Below are 18817 nucleotides of genomic sequence, written 5' to 3' on the forward strand. Positions count from 1 at the left end.
AATCCAAACCACATGTAAAATGTAATCACCTATCCAAGAAACTCCAGAATTGAGCTGCATTCAAGCACTGACTCATTCTAAATTCTTTCAGTTCAGCATCGTAGCAACTACACTAGCTAAATCAGGCAAAAGGTAAGCTTTTGGAGAGGATTCACTGAGACACACCTGCACTCTATTTCTGCACCTATAATTCTCAAGAAATGTGTTATGTGGTCCAAAAAGTAAAATGGAACAGAAGGAATAGACTTAACATGCATAGATTATTGTTGCTTTAAAAAGGGAAAACTAAAAATTACAAAGAGAATTCCACCATTCTCAAATTTTGATACCTCCCTGATGAGCTCTTCTGGATGTGAATGCCTGGGAAATGAATCTGTGCTTCTTAGCTCTGTTCTCTGTACCTCTAACCCTGCCCTCTGGACTTAGAGCTCAGTCTTTTACCCTTCCTTTTCCATGAAAGCTACACATGTCTGCATCTGCATAGTTACACAGCACGTGTTCTGCTTTTCCATAATTGGGGGTTTGGCCATTTTCTTTCATTTTATTCTTGTTTTGATGCTGTTAGTTCAAGAACCACAGGTGTCTCCCATTGACACCATCAGATACACTTCAGTAGCCAAAAGGTTTCTATAAAAATACCATAAGAATGTGGAAACTGTTTTGGAGTTGGGCAGTGTGAATGCTGAGAAAATTATGAGACACATACATGACAAATAAAGTTTATATTGCCTTAAATAGACTAATAAAAGAAGTATGGGTATTAATGACCTGGATAGGGACTTTCAAGAAGAGAGGATGGTGGTAGCCAAAGTATTTATGCTTTTAAAGGGCCCTAAATCACAACCGCTGGACTGTTGGTAGAAATAATGAAAGCGGAGGTTCTTCAAAGATGCTTCATAGACATGACAATTCTGATTTCTGGCATGTCCTCAGATGACAAAAGACATTTATGATGTATTAAATCATTTCAAAGAACCTTTGAATACTCTGATCTGTTGGCTTTTCTAGGAAACTAGCAAAATACTGTTGAACTTATTTTTTCCCCTGTAGGATATGCTTGTCCAATTCCAAACATCCTCTAGCTTTTAATTGATGATGAATTTCTTACAATTCAATAGCTAAGTCGATTAGTTAAAAGCTGTATTATTCACATGACTTTAGACTAGAACTACAGCAACCTTTCAAACTCAATAGGACAAGCTCTTTTTTATTTTCAGTGTGCGAATTCATATTCTTCATTTCTTACTTAGTCTTCATCATCAGAACTGTAGCTTTCATTATCTCTACCAACAGTCAATTTGTTCTGATTTAATTCCTGTTGAAAGCATAAGTATCTTTGCCAACACAATCTTCTCTTCTTATAAAATTTCTATTCACAATAATTAATATTTGTGTTTCTTTTATCAGTTTCTTTAAGGCCATAGAAACTTTACTTTTCTAATCTGTGTCTCATAATTCACCCAGCATTCACACTGCCCAATTCCAAAACTACTCCCACATTCCTAAGGTATTTTTATAGAAACATCCACTAATTCATTTGTTTCATATCGCTCCAATAGTAAGGTACCATAAGTGTAGTGACTCTAAACAACATAAATGTATTACCTTCTGGTTTTGGATATCAAAATTTTCAAATAAATGTCCCTGATTTAAGTTGAAAGAGCTATTTGTGCTCCTATTTTTGAAGATCTAAAGGGAATCAACCCCTTGTTTTACTCCATTTCTAGAAACTTCCCACATTGACTCTCTTCTTGCTGCTTCATCCATCTTTTAAAGTCTGCTGGATTCTTCTTACATCACATCACACCTCCTTGAATCTACCACCTCCTTGTTCTACCTGAAAGACTCTTGTCACTCATGGAGCCCTCCAGACAGTCCAGGATAAGCACCCTCTATTAAAGTTAGTATAATCTTCATATTAAGTTACATTAAGGATCAGCATACTTAATATGATCTGCTAGATGCTTCCCACTGCTATGTAACTTAGTGTACTCAGAGACAGGACATACACTTTCCAGGTTTAGGAAACAAACAGCTCGAAGCAGAAGCACATTATTGAATCATCAGATTCCCATCCATGACTTCTCTTCTACAAGAAAGTGAACTTTCCAAGAGTAAGCTAGAGTCTTTGCATAGTAGATTTCTACTGAGTGAACTACACAATGGATCCAGAAATTAACCACTGAGCAAATGTAAGCAGCCAACACAGCCTGGTGGAAATCAAGCTATTCCTTGGACTTACATTAAAAACAACACTATAAATTCTACTGAGGTAGTGACGCTGACATTCAAAACGGGAAGACATGTTTGGTCATGACAAATAACCCTCAAGGTGCCTTATTTTATGCATAACCAAATGAAAAAATTAGCTTTAAGTATTCATATGGCAAAACAAATGTTTAAAAGAATGACAATATATGACAAATTTTTATGTAAAATATATTCAACACTTTTTTAAAAAAAGTATATTCCTTCAATAGGAAATGGGAATTTAAATATTAATCAGAGATAGGTTGCCGGAAGAAGGTAATTCTAAGAAATAGTGTAACTAGATAGTCCCAGTAATGTAAAAATTAAAAACGGAGCTGTAGAACATGCATTATTTCTCTATTTTATTTTGGTCATAGCTCTGGAGTATTCTTCTTGCCCAAATCATGCAATTTCTCTTAAGAACAATTTGAGCCAAGGGCTGAGGTCAGTCATTATCAAATGATGGGTTTTGGTGTACAAACAACTGTTTGAATCATGTCCTCCACCCGTCAGCCCAACAGATATGCTACGGTAACTTAGTAAGCAATCATGTTTCCACATGTAGTCCTGCCAGGGGGCCTCTCTCCCTTCTTCAGGTGCCCCACTGGAGGCAGAGCACTGGCCACTGGGTGAAGTTTCCTGAACACAACTGACATCACAAGAGAAGGCCGAAGAGGCCAGCATGTCAGGCAGCAAAGAAAATGGTTGCTGTAGAAAGAAGAAAAAAGACTACAGCTCTCTCCTTGAGTGTTTAAGCTCCAAGTTTCCCCTATTAGGAGCACACTATGCAGGGCAGAAGCTGTCGGCAACAGCAGATAGTTGAGACAAGCACGCAATGCATCACATCCTTGAGGCAAGGTGGGCTGAGAAGGCAGGACCTGTGAGGAGATGGAAGGGGCTAAGTGTCCATCTCTTTGAACACTGCGAATTGAAGATGCAGAAATGGTGAACTGGGGATTCATTCAGCCAGTTGGTGAGGCGTGGGTGATATGGTGCGATGGCTTCATGGACTTTCTTAATGTAACATGGCTAAAGGAGCTGCAGGAGGCAGTACCGCTGAACATCCAGCAGCAGCCTGATGTCCGTATAGAATTTCTGAATTCTGGCAACATCTATTCTCTAAACCTCTGGCTTTGGGGGCTGCGTAAAGCATGGTACCCATCTAAAGAGAACGTGCCACTATCACAGAAATTGGTCTGGGTACCCAGGGAGGTGGGGAAGGTGGCTCAGTGTAGGGTGTTGGCCTAGCATGCATAAAGCCCCAGGCTCTATTTCTCAGTACCACATACACAGAAAAAGCCAGAAGTGTTGCTGTGGCTCAAGTGGCAAAGCGCTAGCCTTGAGCACAGAGAGTCAGGAACAGCACCCAGGCTGAGTTCAAACCCCAGGACCAGCGGCATAAAAAGAGACAAGAATGGATCATATTCAGAAATTCAGCCTAGCAATTACTCTAAACCACCACAAACATGCCTAGACACATCACATCGCTCCACCTCTACAAGAACAAGATGGGGAAAATATTCTTATCGCACCAGAGACCTCTCAGTAATCTTCAGTCTTCTGTTATTGCCTTCAAAATTCTCTGCACAGATGGGAGCTAATCCTGGAAGTGCTACCCCCACCCCTCAGTGTCGCTCCTAGACACCCACCTAGACCACAGAGTTTTGTCTCTGATTTTAGACCTTCCCTCTCTGCCCGAACACACTGTTACAGAGATCAGATCCACCAAGTCCTGGGCTAAGTGAGTGATAGTAAGGAACAGGAGAAATCCTTCACACATGCATGCTTTTGGTAACGATGACACATTTATAGTTTAGTTACTGCTCTGAATTTTTTTAGTTTCATTTCATGAAAAATATGGCTTTAAAAGGAAATGTGGCTTTTACTTCTTACATTTTCCATTTGATAAGCCTGTACTGAGATGAGAATATTTTGGTTTGACAGTGTAAATATAATAGAAAGACAGCACATATGAACCTAAATATATTTCATCTTCTTTTCTTCTTGAAAAACAAATCAAAGTCTTTCTTTTAACCTTATTCTTTCATCTTGTAGAGAAAAATGTGAACTAACCTTTAGGCATTAAAAAATAGAGGAGACTTTTTTTTTCTTTCTTACTAGAACTGATACCATAACTTTAATACCTAGTTGTGAAACTTTAGAGACTCAAAAATACTGGAGTACATATGCATTCATATTTCTGCTGCAAAGAGGAAAATCATTAAAATTGCATTCTACCTATGATGATATTTTACCTAAGTAAAATATCTCATCTAGTATGCATAGAAATATTCCTTTATAAATACTTAGCTGAAACCCTTGCATTACAGAGCACTCTTTCACTCTCTTTGAAGTCAATCGGCATGCAGTGTGAGAGGAGGCTAGGAGTTGGGCAGAATGTCCTTAGAAGACTTTTGAGCTCCTCAGATGAAAGGTGCTATTTAAGTACAAAGTACCACAATAATTTCAATATATTTAACAACTCCACTCACTTCAATGCCCATGGCTAACTCAAACTAACCTATCTGGTACTTTGAGTCATAGTCCTTAAGTTGCATTTCTGCGGTTGGATGTGTGTGTGACTTCATTTCAGAAAAGTAGTGCAGAAAGGGAAAATACCACCCAAAGTGGAAGATTCCATAAATGTCCCATTCTATGTCTATAAATAGAAAAGTCTCTTCTATACAGTGAAGTAAGAGGCTAGCAAAATAGGAAAGAAGAGGATATTACATTTCCCCAGAAGTACAGCATCCTAGATGTTTGTCTTAGAGGTGATTGAAAAGAACCTGTGTACTGCCCTGGGCCGGGAGATATGGCAGGTGTTGTTATGGTTTCCTCCTTGGTTTCTGTTTTCTAGTGGTAATGGAAATTATAGCAAGAAGGCAGCTGGCTCTGGAGACGTGCTAGTCTCTGCTAGAAAGGCTTTCTTAGGCTGAATTTTTTAATGTGAAATATAAAAAAGTTCCACCTTTAAAATTAATTTATAATAACCAACTACTTATTTTCCATTTCCATTTTATTGTGAATAATTCAATTATACAAGTAACACCAAAAATATAGTAATTTTTTGCAAAAGTTGAGCATTACTGAGAAATGTGTCAATTTCTATTCTTTTCTCCCTCTGAACACCTGATATCTTCATCAGACGCTCTTGCCTATGAATTACCAACGCAATGAGCTTAGAATCCATTTCTCCAGGATTACCCAGAGCCTTACAAAATATTTTCAGTTAAATTTCTTTTTGGTAATCAGTTTTGTTTAAATAATTTTAAGGGAAATATTAAATAATATGGGGCTATGACAATAAGTACTTCCCAATGTTGTATGTATTGATTGGTTGAGTTTGATATGTATGATTAAAATTTTCTGTTTTGTCACCTTCAGCAGTTATTTCTCTTGCTGGGACTGAGAGCACGTGGTGAAGGTGTCATTAGAACCCAGAACAAGAGAGAATCTGGCTCCATTCAGCAGCCTGGAACCCCCCTGTCAGGGCCTTCCGCCTTTAGTATTAAAGCTGTATGCTTGTTTTTTAGAGACTGGAGGATCTGAACTAGCCGATTCTTTCCCCAGTCTCCCAATCCTCATGCATACTAGACTTTACTGCAAGGTAATCCATTCCCACACAACAAATCTGGGAAATAACATACAATCCCCAAATAGCTCAGAGAACTCGGAAGTAAAGAAGCATCAAAAGCTATCAAGAGACACAGAAAACTACCCTTTAAGACTGCATCCATGTCCTACCTACCATCCCTGTCCATGCATGACCACTGGTGGCAGAGAGCCTGGCATCCCTGGGAACTCAGAAGTACAGATATGGGGAGCAGTAGGAGCCAAGGTTCAAAGGGTTATTGTTTTCAAGCTCAGCAGAAGAGAAACTCAAGTCAATCAGTTATTTACAAACAAACAGTTGAGTAGATACTAAATTTAACACATATTATCTTGTTGGTACAAGATGAGCACAGAAGCCTGGAGACTGGAGAATAGAAATGGGAAAAAATGGGAGTTTGTGAGCTAAAGCACCACTGAAAAAAATGATCAGTATTAATCATGATAAATCACTGGGTGCCTTCATTAGAGCCTGCTAAGCATCTATGTTCTGTAATTTATGTTGCAAAATGTGGAGTGCATTCTCATGATTCAATCCTCTGGTTGGACTATGGCTAGGCTAGTAAGTAGGGAAAACTGGGCTATGTAATTCAAGGAATGTTTACTAGAAATTTGTACATGTGTATATATGTATTTATGCATGCATGAATATGCATTTGTGAGTACATGTTGCACATACACATACATACACATGGTAGATAAATACATGTGCACCTGTGTCTGCATCTCATTAGCTTTGTGAATGAGATGTGTTCCTAAGAGAGGTATATTTCCAACTCAGTATGCTGACTTGAAGTTTCTCAAACTATAAGTTTTAATACAGACTCCAGATTGTGGTAAACTCATAAAAATAATAAAAACCACCTGGTCTTCCTGCTGCTATTTCTTCTTTGACATATTTTATATCTGCCATCAGAAATAACTATAACCATCACCTGGAAATCTGGGCACACTTAAAATGATCTGAGGAAAAGAAAATGATGGGCTACAAATATTCATTTTTCAAACTGACCCCAAGGAATCAGGTTAACTTGGAAGAAATATCTAGGATACTTGCTTGTCCCCAATTACCACTCCAAAGCCTCCTTGTACTTAAAGAACAGGTGATCACATTCTTTTTTTTTTTTTTTTTTGGTCGGTCATGGGGCTTGAACTCTGGGCTTAGGTGCTCTCCCTCAGCTCTTCAGCTCAAGGTAAGCACACTACCACTTGAGCCACAGCTCCACTTCCAGGTTTCTAGTGGTTTATTGGAGGTAAAGAGTCTCACGGACTTTCCTGCCCAAGCTGGCTTTGAACCATGATCCACAGATATAAGCCTCCTGAGTAGCTAGGATTACAGGCATGAACCACCGGCACCTTTTAAAAAATAGGTAACTGATAATGGAGATCTTGTAAGTATTCAATAATTCAAACTCAAGAATATGCATTGGTTGATATGCCCTTCAAAGAACTCTGCAAGTCAATAGTTTTGAGTTTAAAACTTGTGAAGGGTGGAATGCTGCAGCTTCTTCACAAGGTTTACAACATGCAAGGAAGTATGAAAGGCCAGCCCTGGAAGACAGCCATGTCTACCACTGCTGTCTCAGAGCCCAGCTTTATGCTGCTAGGCTGAGCTTCATCTGCAGTGTGGGACGGCTGTGTGGGTGTAAGTGTGGATGCCATCGTCATGTCAGCAACATGTCTACCTTGAATCATGAACAGGACTTGGGGATGTCTCCCCACCTTTGCTTCCCAGATCACCACGTGAATCATTTTACTGAGTAAACATGGAAGGAACACGGCAACTAGAGCTCACAGGCTTCAGTTCTGAAATGCAGTCTAAACACTCACAAAACCCTGGCCACGTTGTCTCAGCAGCTAATGCTTTCCACACTGTCGCTTTGTGGAACAAGCTAGAGATCATTCCGCAACTCAGGCAACGGCCTTCAGCCATCTACTGTCATTTGGAGCCATCCTGGGAAGATTTCTTAGGATCCTGTTGCCCCTTCTAAGCCAAGTACAGGCGTCCATGTGGACTTTCCTCTACCCTGAGTCAGGACAGAATCTCTGTCCCATTCTTCTTTCAATCGAATTTCTTGGTGTCATCTCCTCAAGGTTCCCTCATTGGTCCAACCAATAGAAACCTCTGCTAGCCATGAAACATAGCCATCCAAAGCACAGGGCCACAATCTCCCGGCCTCAAAACAGCTACTGAAAGCTGATGATGACAGAGTGAACATGGCTGTTTATGATCTGTCCACAGGAGCGCAACGCATGGGTAACATGGCTAATATGGACAAGATGTGCTTGCTTGATCCAACATTCCTCAGGACACCATAGTTGACATTATGGTTCATTATCACCAGACCCAGAAATAAAATACCACTTACCTACTCCATGCCATGCATCACTGTTTATAGGTTCAGTTTGTATTTAAAAAACTATTAGTCCGTGGCACAAACATTACCATTTACAATTTTAGCATGACTATTTTGACAGAAGTAATGTAAATATTCTCATGTTTTGGTTTTGAACTCTTGCTAGGAAGGCATTTTTGTGTTAGTTATTTTGGGGATGACTCTCTCATTTCTGTGTGGGCTGACCCAGACCCTGCTCCGTCTCACTACACGGACACGACTCCCACATCAGGCACTGACTGATATGGAGTCTCACCATGGTTTTTTTGTTTGTTTGTTTTTGCCTAGGATGGCAGAACTTCAGTTCTTCCAATCTTCACCTCCTTGGAAGTGGAGACTATAGAAATGAGCCACTATGCTTGCTCCCTCATATCTTTTTGGTTCTTAACAAATTGTTGACTGTGGTACATGAAATCTGCAAGTTTCTGATGAGTGATCCATTCAAGCAGAGCCATAATTCCTTAGTGACATTATAAAATATGGCTAATGCATAGGGTTAATTAAAATGATGCTGTTTATACCTGACTTAAAGAACATACATAGGATATGATGATGAAAGGCATTATGAATATTACATTACTCATTTTTAACAAAGCCCTTTTCTGTAACGTGACAGGAAAGTCATCAAGTTTTACATGAATTACAGCATCCTGTTGCTTACTATCACCTAAGCAAGACAGTAAATACAAACTAAATAAGCAGGTGAGCATAGATGAATGAAGTGCTAAAAGTGATTTGATCAACTTTCCATTAAAAAAAACTAAACTAAAAACAGACTTCATCAAAATCAGCCGCAGAGTAGGAAAGCTCTTGCTCTTAACAAAATGTGATGGTGCATTTTTATTGGAAAGAAGGATAACTATGAATAAAGTGAGCCAGTCAACATCACACTCCCCTTTTAATATTAGCATATTAAAAGGAAAATTGACATAATTTTCATAAATTTATAATTGCACCTAATGTCTGCCAGGCTTACAACTGAATAGAGGGCTGTCACAGGCCTTGGTTTGCTTTTCATCAAAACTCTAAGGAATTTGCATTTGTAAAAAGAAATTAGACTACTTTATAGAAGGTCACAGAGGTCATAGAAGTCATACAGAATGATCATTTTTAGAGCAAATGAATTTTTTATTCACATTCTCAAAAAATCTTCTTTATACCCTTTATAATACAACTGACTCTAAAAATTTTTTGAAACCCCATGTGAAATTAGTCTGTTTTCAAATTATACATTCAGCATAATAGAACTCAACTAAATTAACTGTAGTGTGGTTGACCATTTTAGACTTCAAAACAGGCTATGTTTTAAAGAAAATTTCTTTTCTTTTTTAGAATTTAAAAAGGATAAGAACACTGTAGAAGTGACTTTAAATAGAACTGGAAAATACCTTGAAAATTTGTCATGTCTTAACAAAAGATTTGGTATTACAAAGATAGAAAACTGTGGGAGAAGGAGAGATAGGTAGAAAAAAATTAAAGAAAACCAGCTCCTACTTACCAGGTGTGAAATTGTATCTAGCTGAGAATCCCATAGACTCCAGCTCTCCATCAGCAAAAAATTTAACCCACAGGAATCTTCCACTCGATTTGATGACAGGTGGGTTTTGCTGTCCACAGAATCGTCCAATTATTGGAGAAAAGCCAAAGGGTCCATCCCGAACTTCAATGTGATCAAATTTACATTCCCAGGATGGCTCAATAGAGTATTTTTCATCAAAGTAAAGTTCAATGCACTGCCTTGGGGCGGCTGTAAAAAGAGAAAGATGGTCTCTGGAAGGCCATTTCTTAAATCTTGAGGTGGGTTCTATTTCAAGTTTTATGTGTGTACCTTTTATCATACTGTGCAGTCAGTTTACATGGAGATGCAAAGAAAGGAAATGACACTACTCTATGGGATATTACCATTAAAAAAATCTTCTGGTTAGGTGATCCTTAAAGCTGGTGGTATTGCACGAAACATTACTGCGATTTAAAAAACAACTGTTTCGATACCTAACACAGAACTGACTGATACCAGATTATAAAGTAGAGAGAAACTGTTCTCTTTTACTGTATTCACAAAGCACTAGAGAACTATTCAGAATGGAAGCACACAGCCATTCATGGAGTTGCAGTCAGGTGTCCTGATTAGATGTATGTATCCATGCAAAGGTATCTTGAGTAATTTGTTCAGATGACCAATCTGATCACATCAATCTAATGGGAACATCAGCATTTCTCTATTAGCTGCTGGCCAGTGATGGGTGCACCTGACATACAAGAGCCTAGAGGGTCCTAATACCACAGACATCAAGGATGCAAGCTGTGTTCTCTAAGACCACCTGCCATGCTGGCATGCCCACTCTTGCTTGCTTCCTTGAATATCTATGTACCTTCAATTTAGCTCATCTTTATCCAGGAAGGTCTTGTCTAAAGTAACCTCCTCCCGGGGCTGGGAAGGTGACTCAGTGGTAGAGTGCTTGCCTGGCATGCATGAAGCCCTTGGTTCGATTCCTCAGTACCACATAAATGGAAAAAATGGTGCTGTGGTTCAAGTGGTAGAGCGCTAGCCTTGAGCAAAAGAAGCTCAGGCACAGTGCCCAGGCCCCCTTAACATGGGCCTTGTTGCTGAGGATTTCAGAAAACTTTTTGAGAGGATGATGAATCAATGTATCTTCAAAGCCCCTTTTAAAGCTAAGATATCATTGGAGAAGCCTTCTGAGCTAAGAACATTTGATCTACTCTGTGTATGGGTTTGCATGATCTTCTGTCACCATTTCCAAAGGCAGTCCAAATCTTGTTATATTCAGCCACAATACTCCAAAACGCCCATAACATCGTACCTCAGTACAAATTTATCAACCCAGTGACCCCCCTGTCACGAGGAGCCCTCAGAGAGCTTCCAGGCCACTTGGCCCTCTCTTCAGAGCAAAATCCCTTCCAGAAAATTGATAGTTAAGATGACCACAGCACAGCCTGCTGCTTATGTGCTCAGCATCTTCTCTCAAAGGCTGTCTATGCCCCGCTGCTTCCTAAATACATACTGATTATCACCCTTAATAAACTCAAAGCTAAGGCTTTACATGCATGGATTTCTAAAGTGTACAGAGGCTTCTAAGTTGGAGAGTCTTGGAATAAAATTTAATCCTATTGCTCATCAAGTGTAGAAGTAAAATTCAAAGATTATTCTATGAATTATCTTACTCTGTAAAAATATGCTCATTAGACATTGAAAAGGGACATTGATAGGTCTTTCTAAGGAAGATTAGGTCAGTTTATTTGAATTTTTTATTTTTGGGGGGTATGGTCGTGGGGCCTGAACTCTGGGCCTGGGCACTGTCCCTCAGCTCTTCAGCTCAAGGCTAGCGCTCTACCACTTGAGCCACAGCGCCACTTCCGGCTTTTTTCTTTTTTCTTATGGGGTGCTAAGGAATCAAACCCGGGGCCTCATGCATGCAAGGCAAGCGCTCTACCACTGAGCTACCTTCCCAGCCCCAGTTTATTTGAAATTAATGTGTGCCACAAAGGTTGGCTGATATAGTAGATGATGACAAATTTGTAGAGTTTACCATTAACTTATCTGCAAATTTTAAAATATTCCAAAAATTTACCTCGAAAAATCACATTTTCTTCCCTAGTGTATTAGTCTAGAAGACAAAGGGCAAATGGTTAAGGAATTAGTCCTATGTATATATCAATTACTAAATAAACCATCTGTATGCATTATTCCAACAACACAGTGTGTTTGCTTGGTTATCTCCTCTATGTTAGGCCAAAATGATATGTTTATGACAAAACAGGAAAGATTATTTCAGAACCGTGGAATCGCTTTCAGGTATAGATAATGGATCTGTTTGGAAGGGAAAAGCAAGATCAGTCAGCCCACTGCTACATCACTTAGAAATCTGTCTGTCCTCAATGTGTCTGTTCCCTGCAGCTTCCCTGAGCAGAAGACGCCTGGCTGTCCGGCATGGATGCCATTAGCCTTTCCTCCACATCCCCCGCCACTCAGTTTCAGCCCAACTTCTGCACATCAACCTCTCTTTGCCTATTCTGGGACCCTATCATCATTTGAACTTTCGGTATGTCACATTCTGTGCAGACCATTTATTTTTCCTTTCCATTTGTTACTTAGGTTTACATGTGTTACACATATACCCATCTCTGAAAATTCTACTAGCTGAATTTCAGGGGGTAGTAGTTAACTTTTTCAAACTAACTATTCCCTGTGCTTCTTGTGGATAGAACATCAGGCAGTTGTGGCAGAGATGGAAGCGTCCTGATTCTGACATCTGAGCCTCCCCTTCTCCCCGCTTCAAGCTGCCCTCCTTCCTTCGAAGTTTTCCCAACGCTGACTTTGGTCTACAACTTAGGCTCCCTTAAGAGCTCTGTCTCTTTGAAAACCTTTGTCCCCACTGTGCACCATGAGCACTTTTACAGAGAGAGGGTGTGTACCTATGGCTTATTTCCCCAAGTCACGGGAGTTTTAGGCCCTCCTGAAATCCATAAAAGAATCCTCCCCTTCGCTATCTTCTTTACCACAACCTGCCTGAACTCAAGCAAGTTGACCACTTCCCTCTCTCTCCCTCTCCCTTGTTCTCTCTTTCTCCTTCTCTCTCCCTCTCTTCTACTTGCAGTTTACCTTCTTTTCCTCCTACTAAGCAAGCCATTCTTTTTAAAGATAAACATGTACACTGAACGCTGCAAGAAAGAAAAAGGCAAAGAATGGAAAGATCGGCCTGTCACTTTGGTCCCACAGACTCCTCAGGGCATGTGGCCCACTGTCTGCTTAGTGACACTGCTCATCTCCGTGCCAACCGGCTTTCAACTGCCTCACCCCACCACCTACTTCCAGTTTTTACCTTATTCTTCTTTGCTGTGACAGTGGACACACGAGCAGCTCTCGCTTCTATAAACCCTATCTCCATCAGATGCCGGCACATCCTTGACCCCATTCTTCCACCCAACTCCCAGGCTTCTGGTTCTAGTCTGTGGCTTTTCTCCGTGGTCCGTCCCTCCCTATTACTTTCTAGAAATCTAGTCCACATCCTCCCTCCTCAAGCCTAGAGCCAGTATGCTGTGTTGGCATAGGCTTGTCAGTGTGGTACAATTAAGACCTAATGATTCTCTAGCTGGTGGTGATGGATTATGCCTATAGTACCGTCTATACAGAAAGCTGGGGTAGGAAGGATTGTAGTTTGAGGCGAGACTGCTTAAAAACTTTCACAAGATTTCATCCCAATGGAAGAAACTGTGCCTGGTAGCAGGCACCCATCAGCTCAGCTGTGGGAGGGAGTTTGAAGTAGGAGAATTGTGGTCCAAGCATGAGTCCAGATAAAGAATAAGACTCTTGATCCATGCAAAATAGGGCTGGAGACTTGGTTCAATAGTGGAGCGCCTGCCAGCAACCTAGAGGTCCTGAATTCAAACCCACTTCCAAGAAAAAAAGAAAAAAAATCTAATGACTCCTGAAGGTCTACTTAAGATCAACTAAGTGCCAATTCCAGGGAAAGACCCATGCATCTGTACTTCTATGAGTTGAAACACAGTTCAACATCTCAATAGCCTCCTCTCCATTTCTGCCCTATCCATCTACATGGCCAGTGCATATTTACCCCCACTGTCTCTCCGGGAGACATCTCCAATAATGCCCAAATTGAACAACACATTGTCTTTTCTCTGAGGCCCTTTCCCCATCGTCACTTCTTATATGCCTGCCAGGCATCTTACCAAGCACCTTTCTCCTTTCCTGGAACGATCATGAGATTGTTCTAGTCTCTCCTCTCACCTCCAGTCACTTAAAATGCACTTTCTTAAATGCTTTCCACTTCTTTCAATGGCTCCATGACCACAGCCACTTACTTTAGTTCAGGGTGTTGCTACTTTTTGCTTGGCTTTTTTTTTCTATAGCTTATGTTCTTTTCTTTCAGTATTCCTAATCAAAATAAATAACTGTCAGTTATCCCTAAGCAAAATAGGAAAGCTAACATCCCTCCCTCATGGTCTTTTCTTTTGTCTTCCTATCCCAGTCATCCTTTGCCAATCTTGGTTCTCTATTATTTACTGAAAGGACCTGAGTTTCCAGGCCATATTTTAAGCACTGCTCCAGGATTTCTACTCTGTACCTAGAAGAACAGTTATTCAGTATTTGTTACACAAGTAAATGGAGTTTTTTTTAAAGAATTTAGAAACAGGTTAACGGGAAGGTGCTATTTATTTCCTCACAATCATTTATCTTAATCCTAGACCTAAGCACAAGTAAATGAGAATATATGCATGATCATGAGGACATACGCAAACTGCAACCATCAACGTTCATCAGTACTTTCAAATGCCCCTGAAGTAATTCATGCAAAAAGATAATCTACATTCAAAATTTTGTTCTGAGTTAATCTTTGAAATCAAGAACTGAATAAACAATTTTATATTTTGAACAATTCAGAATTTTAAGACAACTCTCTCAGTTTTACAGAGTACGTTGAATATAATGACCGCATTTGTTCACCCTTCCTCCTTCCAACATACTTCAACTTCCTGGCATACATTTCATTAAAGGGTTCATTAGCTGGCAAGAGGAGTTACACCACTGGACTTCTCCCTTACATATACCACCTTTCAGACAATCTATTTTTGTATATATGCACATAACTCTATGTATGTCATAAGGCAGGCTTGTATTTTAGATCTAGCTTCCACGATTTCCATGCAAAAGATCTATTTTTCTTCTAATAGATGAGAGTAAAACTCTATTATATATATGTACCACATTTGCTTAATCATGTTTTGAAATATGGTTGATATTATGAACATAAGATGACTGGTCACTCTGTCTCAGTTTCCTAATTAATAAAACAAAAAAAAATATCCATTTGCTGTGATCTAATGTCTCAACATATTTAGATTCTTCCAAAATTTACAATATATCCTATTTGTTATGTATAAATGTCAGCTACTTGCTACTCACTTGATTAAAAAAAGAAGAACTGATTTCAGCCTAGAAATGACATATTTCAATTTTCTTTTCTATCAATATAAACTGTCAGAGCTCCAGGGACTTGTTTGCTTTATCCTTTCAAACAGCAGCTTATGTAGTTGGCTTATCTTTGCTAAATGTTCTTCTTTAAGCATGGTAAGAAGAAGAGAAGGATTCTTGATTCAAAAATTATGATGAGAAAAAGAATTGTTCTGAAATGGAGATTCATAAAACCAGACAAGCAGAGCCTTTCTCTATGAGAGACCTGACTGGTGTTGGTGTTCTGGGCTTGCAAACATAGGTACAAACATAGATTCTTCTACAAAAGTAGCTTTGTCTGCAAAAGTATGTGTGCACCAAGAGAGAAACAAGAGTTCTAGGTTATCTGGCACAAACACTTAAAATATTGAGCAGTTCTGTCACTAGAACAAATGTTCATATATTTTTAAAAGCTATATTTAACAGAGCCATTTCTCAAGGTTAGTAGAAATGGCAAATGTTCAAAGAAAGGGGATCTCTTTTCCAGCACTATTTATCCTTCAAGTTGCAGAGAAAAAAAATGATGAAAGAAAGCATCATAAATTAGGACCCTGGAAATGACTTTCAAATGCAATAAGGTCACTTCAACCAAAACAAGGCATTTTCTTTCCGAATAATATTGAGAAAACATATTACAGATCCAACTTGGACATTCATGTGTTTTTGCTGTTTTGAACCATTAAAGGCAAGAATAAGTGGAAAGGTTATGGTGATTACTTTAAATGCATTTAAATAAGGGTTTCTTATACCAATATTCAGTTGGCAATAGTATAACAACTACACATCTATGCTATGACTGTAGAACTGTCATTCAACTAAATCAGCCACGAAAAAAGACCTTAAATTGTTGGCTTGTTTGTATTTCCCAGAATTGGTTGTCACAACGCATTACGAATAATTTCAGTAATTGCCCTGATCTGAGATTTTACAGTCATTTACTTCACACAGTCATAGTAATGTCCACTGTCTCCCAAACCAATTTTTATATTGTCCCTGTGTTCACTGCCCATCCAAAGCCCAGAGGTGGCCAGGCATTGGCCCAGCCGCTCCCTCTCTCCGTACCTTCTATGATGTACACGCACTCCCGGTCAGGGGGGTACTTGCTAGGGTAGTTGGGAGAGGTGAAGACTCCTCCCTCTGCATGCTTTGTCCATGTTCCACACTGCACTGACTTCTGAGTTTCTGAGGTGGTTTGCTTTTCTGTGAAGCCAAACAAAACACAACAAAATTGAAAAGGAACCACCAGCCAATTTCTATAGTACTAAAAGTAGGGAGGACATTCTTCTAACATCCATTAGTAAATTAATTTTGCAATGCTCTCCTGATCAAAACCAATGAATTATATTCTCTATATTCCAGAATATGTAGATATCATGTTAGGAGTATGGGAAATAAGGAAATAAGGACTATGGATATAAGGAAATGCCAAAGTAATTGCAGGTCTTCCACCAACATTATTTTTTTTTCCAGAGAAACACACCTGTTCCTTTCTTCGTTGCTCCAGACAGATGAAGGATGATTAAACTTGCTACAACTGAAACAGAAACAGAAAGATTAGAGAGAAGCAATACACATCCAAACGACCAACTCCTACATCTCTATGAGCACAACCAAATTCAAACAAAATGATACCAAAGCAGCTTATTTTGGTCATTGTTGACTCAGAACTTGCACAAACGAATTCAAAATGTCCAAAGGGGAATCTGAGTGCCCCTTAAGGAAGCACCATCCGGAGTGTATGAGACCCAAACTCCGGATGGAGACCACATTCATTGTCCTCCGCTAGTGCCAAACACTCCACAGCCAGACTTCAAGATGCTCACTGGTATTTAACTACTTTTGGCAAAGGCTTTGGCCAGATCTCCCAAGAAAGACGGGGGGGGGGGGGGGGGGAGAAACAAAAGAGCAAAACAGGGAGTACACCATGAGAAAGACCCCCAGGACAGATCTGAACACACTGCCATGTGGCTGCTTTTTTTCCACATAAGCATGTCAGCAGATGCCGACCAGCGGGGGAGGGGAGGGGAGAGGACCAATGATGGTGCTGTGGGTGGTAAGCAGCCTGAGAACATTGCTTACAACCAGGAAGCAGACCCCAACCAGAGAACTTTCTAGGCTGTGAATTTTGCCCTTTCTAACCTTAACGCTGGTTTTGCTATTCAGGATTATCCGGAAGTGGGCGACGATTTGGGAAAAGTGATTTCTAGAAGCACCCACCAAACCCTTCGTGCCAGTCGGTGGTTTCCCAAGAAACCTGAAAGGCCACTGGGCTCCGAAAGCCTGCTGTACTCCTGGGCTTTCATTTCCTCAACGTGATCAGACAGCCTGAAACTACTACACTCCTGCACTTCCCCCTGCTCTGTTGTTTACTGTGCTGCTCAATTACATAAAAAAGAAGACTCTCCCCTGTGGCAGGTCACACAGATGTGAGAAGAGGGCAGGACACAGTCTAGCATGGTTTCCGAGGGCCAGACGCCCGCCGGGCGGCAGGTGCAACCTAGGCTGCTCCGGACTGGGACTGGGAGAGATGATCCCATCCACTCCCTGCCTCTGCCTGCCTGCCAGACAGACAGACAGACAGGCAGGCAGGCAGGCAGACAGCTCGCCGCTGCCCTGGTTATGCGTCTAACTCACAACAAGAACAAGGGGAAACATCGCAGCCTGCCATCCTACCCCCCACGCGCACGCACACTCACACATGCACGCTCACACACAGGCACACTCATACATGCACACTCACACAGGCACACTCACACACGCACACTCACACAGGCACACTCACACACGCACATGCACACACACATTAGTCAGACTCGCATACTCACATACACTCACACATGCTCACACACACATGCACACTCACACTCGCACATGCACACTTACACACTCATTCGCACATGCACACTCACACATGCACTCACACACACTCACGCGTGCACGTGGCTGCCGACACCCCAGCGCGCCCTGGCTCCCCCTGGCCTCTGCCCCTGGGCTCCCACCGAGCCCACCGGAGCTGGGGGGCCACGCACGCACCTCCGCACCTCCGGGCCGGCCAGGCGGCTCCGCCCCCCCCCCTGCGGCCGCCCCTCGGCCCGCCGGCCCCGCGACACCCCAGGGCAGACAGGAGTGCGAAGGGCAGCCCCGGGTTCAGGGGCGCCCCAAACGCCCACGGAACCGGAAGACCCCGCCCTCGGGGTCCTCGTGTCCCCCACCCTGGACTCCGGGTTCGCCCGAACTGGAACCCCCCTCCTCGCCGCACCCCGCCCCGCGGACTCCGGATCCCCGCGGCGCCAGGCTCCCGCGGGCTGCGGCAGGACGGAAAGTTCTCCCCGGCCTGCGGGGCGGGCGCTGCAGGGTCGGGTCGGGGGTCCCGCGGCGCTGGGCCGGGCGCGAACCCGCGGCCGGGCGGGAAACACTCACTGAGAAGCACACGGCGTCCATAGACCATGTCTGTGCGTTACACCAGAGACTCCGGGCTGCACGAATTCCATCTAGAGTCGGGGTGCGTCGGTGGCGCGGGGGAAGACGAGGGGGTCCCGAGGCGTGGCAATCCGCGAGCCGGGGTGGGCGC

General features: G+C 41.6%; 1 protein-coding gene across 1 annotated transcript in view; it reads right to left on the reverse strand.

Moving 5' to 3' along the window:
- Positions 1 to 18119, reverse strand: part of Neto1 (neuropilin (NRP) and tolloid (TLL)-like 1) — a 97029-nt gene extending 78910 nt beyond the window's left edge. Inside the window, exons 1-4 of the mRNA XM_013018930.1 lie at positions 18110 to 18119; positions 16727 to 16780; positions 16309 to 16446; positions 9754 to 10002 (exon numbers count right to left, since the gene is read on the reverse strand). Coding sequence (XP_012874384.1) covers positions 9754 to 10002; positions 16309 to 16446; positions 16727 to 16780; positions 18110 to 18119 — 451 coding nt within the window. The remainder of the gene's footprint in view (positions 1 to 9753; positions 10003 to 16308; positions 16447 to 16726; positions 16781 to 18109) is intronic.
- Between the last annotated feature and the right edge of the window lie 698 nt (positions 18120 to 18817).

This window comes from Dipodomys ordii, unplaced genomic scaffold (genome assembly GCF_000151885.1).
Source record: "Dipodomys ordii isolate 6190 unplaced genomic scaffold, Dord_2.0 Scaffold43, whole genome shotgun sequence".
NCBI lineage: Eukaryota > Metazoa > Chordata > Mammalia > Rodentia > Heteromyidae > Dipodomys > Dipodomys ordii.